Raw genomic sequence first — 9,045 nt, 5'->3', positions numbered from 1 at the left:
CTTGGCCGTTTCCCCTTCTGGTTAGAAGACTGCTCTTTACAGAGTCCCCGAAGCTCAGCCACTGGTCTTCCTCTGAGGTACAAACCCACGAGAGTCTTCACTCCAGAGACCAGAGCCGCCACGCCCAAGGCAAATGCTCCGAATCAGAAGGTGCTGGGCACCTGCCCAGCCAAGTCATCAGCAGTTGTATAGACAGGTCAGAAAAAACGAGCGTTTCGTATAAAAAGTGTTTTTCAAATGGTGCGATTTCCTATCCTTCTCTGCAGATTATAATTCTTCATGAGTCTGAGGTCCTATAGAAAAAGACAATAATTGCAAAGAAAGTTATAAAATACAGACTGGGCATGTTCTAGTACTATGACCTGTTATTTGTGCCCACACCTCCATTTTATCTCTTTTTAAATTTTTAGAAACTTTGGTTTGATGTGCTTGAAAGCAAAAACAAAATAAAAAAAGACATTTATATTTTTACAAGGAAACTACCTGCATATCCCTACACAATAGGAACTGTTTTCAAAGTACAGTATTTATTTCCAGTAAAACGCACTATTTCAGTCAGGAGCCTTCCTTTTTCATTTAATAAACATATTCCTGTGTAGCTCATTCACCATCTCTACTGGTATGCTTGGATGTTTAAGCTGTTTTCAATACCTTTGGCTTATCCATGTTTATAAAGTGATTTCTCCATAACTTTATTCTGTTGAATGATTCCTGGAGGTGACTCCGAGAGAGAGGAATTACCGAGGCAGACCCTGGGGCCACCTGAGGACAGCCTTGGTGCTCTGTGGCAAGGACAGCGAGAGCGTGCGGGCCAGGCCCACTGCTGTCGGAATGAACACTTCCCTGGTTAGAATATCTTCATAAGGTTCCTGTCACCTCCCTGCTGTTTCTTCAAACTCACTCATTATGTGCTTCCCTCTTACTTGAACAGGATGTCTACATTCTTTGCCCATCTACGGAAATCCTTAAAGTTTTACCAATGAATTTGAATTATTCTTATTTTAAATATCCAACCTTTTAAGCTGTGACATTAAATATCATGATATAATCTTCAGGATGTTTGGATGAATCGCTCAAGATCCATGTTCTCTAATTGCTTTTTTAAAATTAATTTTGAGCTGTGTAAGTGTTAAGTCCAGAATTCAGCTTAGCAGTTCACAGAAGGCCACACAGTGTTCTAACAACTTTTCCTAATGGCCAGGGTTCACAGAGGCACATCAGAGCGAGGCCGGCACGCAGACGGCTCTCCACTTGTGGCCTGAGTCACAGACAAGCGCATTTGCTGGTCCTGAATGTGCCACTCACTAGTGCCTGGACAGTGTCATGAAAAACCAAGGGATCTGGCAAGAGATTTCAATCTAATGTCAGGTTTGGCTTCTGTATCACAAAACTCCTGAACCTAAATAACAACAATACAAGGAAAGCACCCTTTCTCAAAAAAAAGGGAAGAAAAGGCAGCGACTGCGTGGGTGACAACTCCTGTTTGGAGCTGAGACTGAGGGAGCGAGGGACACACTGAACGGCATCAAAACAGAGGCCGCTCTTCTGTCGTCTGCAGCCACCAGACACCAGAACTGCGACGCAGTCCTTCCCGAAGCCAAGCCGGCCTACCGTCTGCGCGTGGCTCCTTCCCCCGGGCTGCCGCCGCTTTCTCCTCCTGGAAGCGGGTCTGCAGCTGCTTGACCTCCTGGTCATAGTCCTGCCACTCGGGGACAATGCGAACAGCTGCCTCCAGCTTGGGCTCTTTGGTCATTGGGTTATTACACTGTGAAAACCAGAAAAGTGACATACATGCTTCAGTGGAGCTGGAGAAAGGGAGCATCATTGGGAGCTCAAGGGTGTTTCTGCTCCAGGCCCTCGCTGGACCCAAGGCCTGTCAGCAGAGCAGGGCAGAGCAGGGCAGGGCCTGGCTGCTGGGACAGCCGCACACACAGGAGGGCTGTGCCCTGCGCTCCCTAAACCTACGCTGCAGAGACAGACTCAGTGAGACTGTGCCCCAGGAACTGTCTGTCACACACCCTGGGACAGGCAGGAGAGCGGCCAGCTTACCAAGTCAATGGTTTTGGCCCTTTTCTTAGAGGTGTCATCACACCACGTCTCGCACCACAGCCATTCTTGAGGGAGCGATTTAATTGGCACCTGATGGATCATGTTATTGGGCAAATCCTATTTGGTAAAAAACAAACAAACAACAACAACAATACAACAATGTAAAGTTCTGGGGGAAATTTAAATAAATGCATAGCAAATTAGTGATGTTAGCTGCTCATTACATAATACATGCCAAATTTTCAGAACTGAAAGGGTGCTTACCAAAAACCTTAGAGAAGCTAAAATACTTATTTATGGTGTTTTTTAAAACCACAAAGTTTAGAGAATCCATAAAACATCTAATAGCCTGCACCTAGACCTTCCACCACGAGGGCAATTCTAAGGAAAAGTACTACTGCCTTTTGAGGGTCAACTGAAAATAGAGTAGGGCTCCCACTATTGAGTTTTGCTTAATGTAAACTCTGGATTCATCTTGTCCTCCTGAGGCCTAACCCCATATGGGTGGAGCCCACATGTTTTCCAGCCAACTGTACCTATGCTTTGAAGCTTTTTTCCTCAGGAAACCTTTTGAGTTTGACACAAAAAAACGTTCCATGATGAGCCAGCAATTCCACTCCAGGTATGTACACAAAACAACGGAAAGCAGGGACTCCAACAGAGGCTTGTCTGTCAATGTTCATAGAAGCATTACCCACAATAGTCAAAAGACAGAAATAAGCCACATGTCCGTCAATAGATGGATAAACACAACATGGTGCATGCAAGCAATGACATGTCATTCGATCTGGAGAGGAAGAAAATTCTGATACATGCTGTCACGTGAATGAACCTTGAACATATGCCAAATGAAATAAGCCAGATACAAAAGGAAAAATATTTTATGATTTCAAAAGTACGTAAATAGGCAAATTCATAGAGACAGAAAATAGACTAGCGGTTACAAGGAGAAAAGGAGGATTACTCTTTTTAAAAATATATAGTTTTATTGATTTCAGAGAGGGTGGGAGAGGGAGAAAGAGAGAGAGAAACATCAATGATGAGAGAAAATCACTGATAGGCTGCCTCCTGCACGCCCCCTACTGGGGATTGAGCCCGCAACCAGGCATGTGCCTGGGACCCTTCAGTCCACAGGCTGACGCTCTATCCACTGAACCAAACTGGCGAGGGCGGGGGATTACTCTTTGGTGCACAGTTTCTGTTTGGGAGGATAAAAGAGTTCTGGAGATGGACAGTTACACAACACTATGAAGGTACTTAATGCCACTGAGTTGTACACTTAAAAATGACTAAAATGGTAAAAATTTTATGCTATGGATATTTTACCAGTTTTTTTTTTTTTTTTACTAGTGAACTCACTGTAAGGGGAATGAAAGAATATTCTTCAGGCAGATGAAAAATGACCCTTGATAGAAACCCAGAAATACAGGGAAGAATGAAGAGTAACCAGAGGGCAACATTATAATAAAGCTGAATCTAGACACTGACTGCACTGATCCAGGACTTCTTCTGAGGATTCAAGTCAGAGAGGTGTCACCGCGAGGCAGCAAGGCGGTCAGGCTGGGATGACGGGGAGCAGGCAGACTCGCAGCAGGGGAGCTGGAGAGGAAGGCACTCGCAGGCCCAGCCACTCATTTATGAGCCCCCTGTGCCAACGGAACCCAGGAGTCAGGCTCTGGGAAGTTCTCCAGGTGATTCTTTTGTTCATGCTAAAATCTGACATCAAACTTCCCAACTGTTTTGCACTGTGGCAGGTGGGTAAAATATACCAAATAATTAATATTTGGAAAGTCAGACATAATACTGTAATTGGTAGAATAGTCATTAAAAGAATTGTAAAAAAGTGTATAGTTTAATCGAGGGAAAATGAAATGAAAACTCTCACTCAATCTGAGAGAAACGGACTAAGGAGAAAAAGGAAACACAGGACACATGTAATAAGTAGGAGTAACACAGAAAAGACAAGCTTATGGGCACTTACATAAATGGGCTAAATGCTCCAATTACATGATTGTCACACCAAATGAAAGAACAAACAGAAACAAGCTATTTGTGAAAAAAACAGAACTAAAATATAAGGGTAGAGAAAGATTGAAAATAAAGGATTTAAAAAAAATACAATGTAACCCTTACTGAAAGGAAGACTAATATTAGAATAAGCACACTTTAAAGCCCCAAAAAGAAAAATTAAAAAGGTATTACCAGAGATAATAAAAAGTTAATTTGTCAAAAATACATATAAGACTTCTAAGTTTCTAGTCACTCAATAACAGTCTCTAAATACGTGAAGCAAAACTTGACAAAACCAAGAACGAGAAAGATTTCACAGTACAGAAAAAGATCTTAAAACAATTTCTCAGTAACTAATAGAAAAAAATGAGACATAAAACACATAACGTACTGCTAAACTGGCCCTGAGCACATACGGAAAACCATTACACCTAACGACTATAGATAAAGCCAGGTGAATTGTTTATCCAGACTGACCATAACTGAGTCAAAAAGCAAATCTCAGTCACCTTCAGTGCCTGCAGTCACCGGATTACATGCTCAGATCAGAGAGCAAATGAACCAGAAATTAGGAACAAAACCACAGCGGAAGGCCGCCACCATTTCAATGTTTTGTCAGGGCAAGTCGGTGCGGGGCAGCGCCCGTGGGGGGTGAGGGGGGCGCCCCCAGGAAGCCCGCTCCGCCCAGGGCAGGGCCCCGCTTTCCAGAGGATGGAAGGTGGCATCATTAACAACGACGGCCTTGTGCACAGGGGACGAGGAGGGCTCAGCGCCCACACCCCCACAGCTGCAGGGCGGACAGTCATGTGGAGGCTGCTGCAAAGTTGCAGGTGGGCACAGCAGTCCCACCTGGGCCAACCAAGGGCCAGGTGTGAGTATGCGAAGGGGCCCGGAAGACGGTGCCACCCTCTGCACCCGTGAGGGCGGCGCTGAGGCTCAGGGAGCTCTTTGGAAATGGCGGAGCCCAGGCTGCGCGCAGCAAGCGGCTGGCTGAGGGTGAAGGCACCTAAATGGAGACGCCTGGCGCTCAGAGGCTTGGGGGCGAGCACAGCCCCTGGCTGCAGCGTGGGGGCCGAAGGCTTATGCCTGGGGGCGCCGAGCTCCTTTCCTCCGAGATGCCCACTCCCGCTGTCTTTGGAGACAGTGGAGCGCAGTCGGTTTTCACTCTGAACTCACGGCCCCAGCACAGCGCAGGCGCACTCAGAGACACTGCAGGTTCCCATCCCGACCCCTGAGTAAAGCGAGCATTGCAATAAAAACTATACATATAACGGGAAAATCCCCGGGTATTTGAGGTCACTTCTCCAACTCATGAATCAAAGAAGAAATCAGAATGGAAACTAGAAACATACTGAATCAAATGATACGGGATTACCACATAGAAACCGTGTGGAATGCAGCCAAAGTCTTGCTGAGGCAAAATTTGAAATTTTCATGCATGTATTAGAAAAGACTAAAAATAATGAACTAAACATCTATCTCAATAAATTAAAAAATTAAATTAAATAAAAGGTAAATAATAAACAGATGCTGGAAACCAAGATCAACAGTAATTAATATAAATGTGAGGAGTCTGGCAGAAGGCTGGCTGGGACTCCTTTTGATATTCACAGGGTGAATATTTACATTTTATTACCTACTGATGACTCAATGGCCTAAAGCAAACTCCCCAAAACCTGACAATCTTACTGTTTACTAAACATTACCACTGATATGTCTGTTTGCATTCCTAAAAGGCAGCTGTGTGTTCTAGTAAATAAAAGCAGCCAGAAGGGAGACTCAGCGGAACTTGACTGCTGGGGTTGAGTCTTCCCTGGCTTCCCCCATAATTTCAAAATTAATATTTCGTCTTGTGTCAATTTGTGCGTCAGCTCTTCCTCCAAGCCTTTGAGCCCGAAAGCCACGCTGGCCGTGGCCTTTCACAAACAAATTAGTGAAACAGAAAAACACTGTAGACAAGATGAAAAACATTAAAAGCTAGATCTCTGAAAAGACTAGTAAAACCGATCAATTTTAAGCTGCAATACAGAGAAAGCACAAATAAACAATGCTCAGAATTAAAGAGGGGGGGGGAGAGATAAGAAATATGTACAGATCCTACAGACTTTAAAAAACATAACTGGTGTGATGAAAACATTCTGGCTGTTGATATGCATATTTCAATACTTATTAAACAGTATACTTAACCATGTCATTGTATATAAATTATATCTCAATAAGAAAGATGAAAATTTAGTACAAACAACTCAGTGACAATATGCTAGGACATTCAGATACAACTTACACTAGTGAATTCCACCAAACATTTAAGAAATAAATAATCCAATCAATTAAATGAAAAAGAACAAAACATACCTCATTTTATTGAGCCAACATAGATAGGCTTGTTATCAAAACCTGACAGGCGTGCTACAAGCCAATGTCACACAAAAACATAAATGCAAATTTCTTAAACTAACACCAGCACAAAGAGTTCAGGAACATATACAAAAGAGTAGTAAATCGACCACATTGTAATATATTTCAGAAATTATATTGAGTAAATAACTACATTACAGGATAAAAGAAAAATATAACTAAAAACATGCAAAATTTAACGTAAGGGATTTTTTAAAAAAGAGCAGCAAACTAGGAATACAAGGAACTTTCTTAATCTGAATGAGAGGTACCATCAGAACAAGTACAGCAAACACAATGCTTAGTGCTGAAACTCTGAAAGCTTTCCTTTTGATTCAAGAATGTCCATTATCAACATTTCTATTCAACAATATTCAAGTCCTAGCAAATAGAAAAAGCATGAAAAAAAACTTTAAATGAGATATTGAAAAAAAGGGTAAAGTTATCATTTGTAGATAAATTATGTAAATAAAAAACAAAAGTATATACAGATGGGCAAGGTAACTGACTACACCAAAGAACAAAAATCAAAGACACTAGCAACAAACAAAAAAATAAGTTTTAAAAAATAACTCTCACAAGATGTACAAGATCTCTATGAAGAAAACTTACGGAGTGAAATTAAACACAACCCAAATATAAAATCCTAGTAAATGTTTTTTTTCCCTCCTGAACCTGACAATTTAATTCTCAAATATATATAGGAAAACAAAAGACAAAGAATACTGTAAGACTTTCTTGAAAAAGAATGAGGCAGGAGTATCTGAATTACTAGAAATCAAGGCTCATTATAAAGCTATAGGAATTGGAATATTTTTAGTATCGGTATGAGATAGACAAACAGATCAATGGAATAAAGTAGAGAGCCAAGAACCAAATCCATGAGTACTTCCTATCTCACAAAGATGGCACTGTTGAACAGCATGTTTCATTAAAGAAGAAAATCATGCTGTGTGCACATGAAGAATGGGAGCTGAACTCTTATCTCACACCATACAAAAAACAAATTTCTACTGGAATAAAGATCTAAATATAAAAGAAAAATAAGGCACATATAAAAAAACATCTACATGGCCTGCCTGGTGTGGCTCAGTGATTGTATGTTGACCTATGAAACAGGAAGTCACTGGTTTGATTCCCAATCAGGGCACATACCAGGGTTGCAGGCTCGATCCCTAGTAGAAGGTGTCCATGAAGCAGTCAATCAATGATTCTCTCTCATCACTGATGTTTTTATCTCTCTCTCCCTTTCCCTTCCTCTTTGAAATCAATAATATATATATAACCTACATGACCTTAACAAGAGTTAAAAAGCATTAACCATAAAGGAAAATACTGACCAGTGGGACTATAAAAGATCCCTTTAAGAGAGTCAAAGAAGGAAATTTTGCAACATAGTTAACAAAGAATCCTTACAATAAAAGGTAAAAGGCTAATATGCAAATTGTCCCCTCGACTGGGAGTTCAACCAGGAGTTTGACCAGGGGTTGGGGCCAGCCGGCCAACTGCCTGCAGCCCCTCCCCACAGCCGACCCGGCCCGACTGGGCTTCTAGCATACTATCTATCTATCCTATCTAATAATAGAGAAACATGGTAATTAACCGTAACTTCGCTACCCTTCCCATGCTAATCAGGGTGATATGCAAATCAACTGCCAGCCAAGATGGCGATTAATTTGCATACATAGCCGCAATGCTGGGAGGCAAAAGGGATCGGAAACACAGGTGGCAGGCAAGAGGTGGGGGGCGGGCAAAGGCGGCCGGTGATCAGTGATTGCATTGTGGATTAGAGGCAGAGAGAGCTGCGGTGCAGGCCAGCTGGCACCCCAGGGCAGGGGGTGTCGGCTGGCATGCTTCCCTGTGATCACCATGGCACCCTCAGCACCTCAGCACCTGACATGCAAAGGTCGGGGATGAAATGACTTTTCCCAACACATGTGCAAATATCCTGGTGAAGGCATCACGAAGAGTTCACAACTGTTTTACCTGGCAAGGAAGAAAACAGTTGGCAACAGAAGCAATCCCTTACATCAAAGTTAAGGTCCCTCTGAGTAAAAAAGAGTATTTCCAAACTAAAGGAGGGAGTAGGCAAAAATAATAGGTTGTCATGACTTCCACTGAAGTTTGAGCATACGATAGAGTCAAAACGAACATACAAATTAAAACAGTGGACATTTAAATGACCCGAATCAACTGTCACTGTTTGTTCCAATAGCAGCAATGCTTATGTGATAATATAGTTTAACAAACATACAAAACAAGTCACATGATAAGAGAGGTTCGGCTTCTAAAGTAAATTGAATATATCAGTGGTTCCCAAACTTATTTGGCCTTTAAAACAAATGCACCTGTGGCCATCACTGCCCCCCTGGATCGCTGCAGCGCCCACTTTGGGAATCACTGGAATATGTTCTTTAAAAATTCTCATGCCCTCCCCTCTGACTATAATTCTTAATTTTCCAATCAGAAGATTACTCCAGGTGATCCAGTAACATGTAGAACTTTAGTAACCTAACTTATTTAAAACAAACAAACATCCCAACCATTTTTAAAATATTTAAATCGACATTTTAGGTTTTAAATTATAGC

The 9,045-nt window shown here is 42.1% G+C and overlaps 1 protein-coding gene across 3 annotated transcripts in view; it reads right to left on the bottom strand.

Annotated features, from left to right (window-relative positions):
* Positions 1-6: 6 nt before the first annotated feature.
* UGGT1 (UDP-glucose glycoprotein glucosyltransferase 1) overlaps positions 7-9,045 on the bottom strand; it is a 160,754-nt gene continuing 151,715 nt past the window's right edge. For all 3 annotated transcript variants that reach the window (XM_006754769.2, XM_006754768.2, XM_006754770.2), the window contains 3 exons: positions 2,050-2,166; positions 1,612-1,765; positions 7-293 (listed from right to left, as the gene is read on the bottom strand). In XM_006754769.2, the coding sequence (XP_006754832.1) occupies positions 268-293; positions 1,612-1,765; positions 2,050-2,166 (297 nt within the window). In that variant the 3' untranslated portion in view covers positions 7-267. The remainder of the gene's footprint in view (positions 294-1,611; positions 1,766-2,049; positions 2,167-9,045) is intronic.

The sequence above is a fragment of the Myotis davidii genome, unplaced genomic scaffold, assembly GCF_000327345.1.
Source record: "Myotis davidii unplaced genomic scaffold, ASM32734v1 scaffold113, whole genome shotgun sequence".
Classification (NCBI taxonomy): Eukaryota; Metazoa; Chordata; class Mammalia; order Chiroptera; family Vespertilionidae; genus Myotis; species Myotis davidii.
The sequence above is the reverse complement of the archived record's forward strand: the minus strand, read 5'-3'. Positions and strand labels throughout refer to the sequence as shown.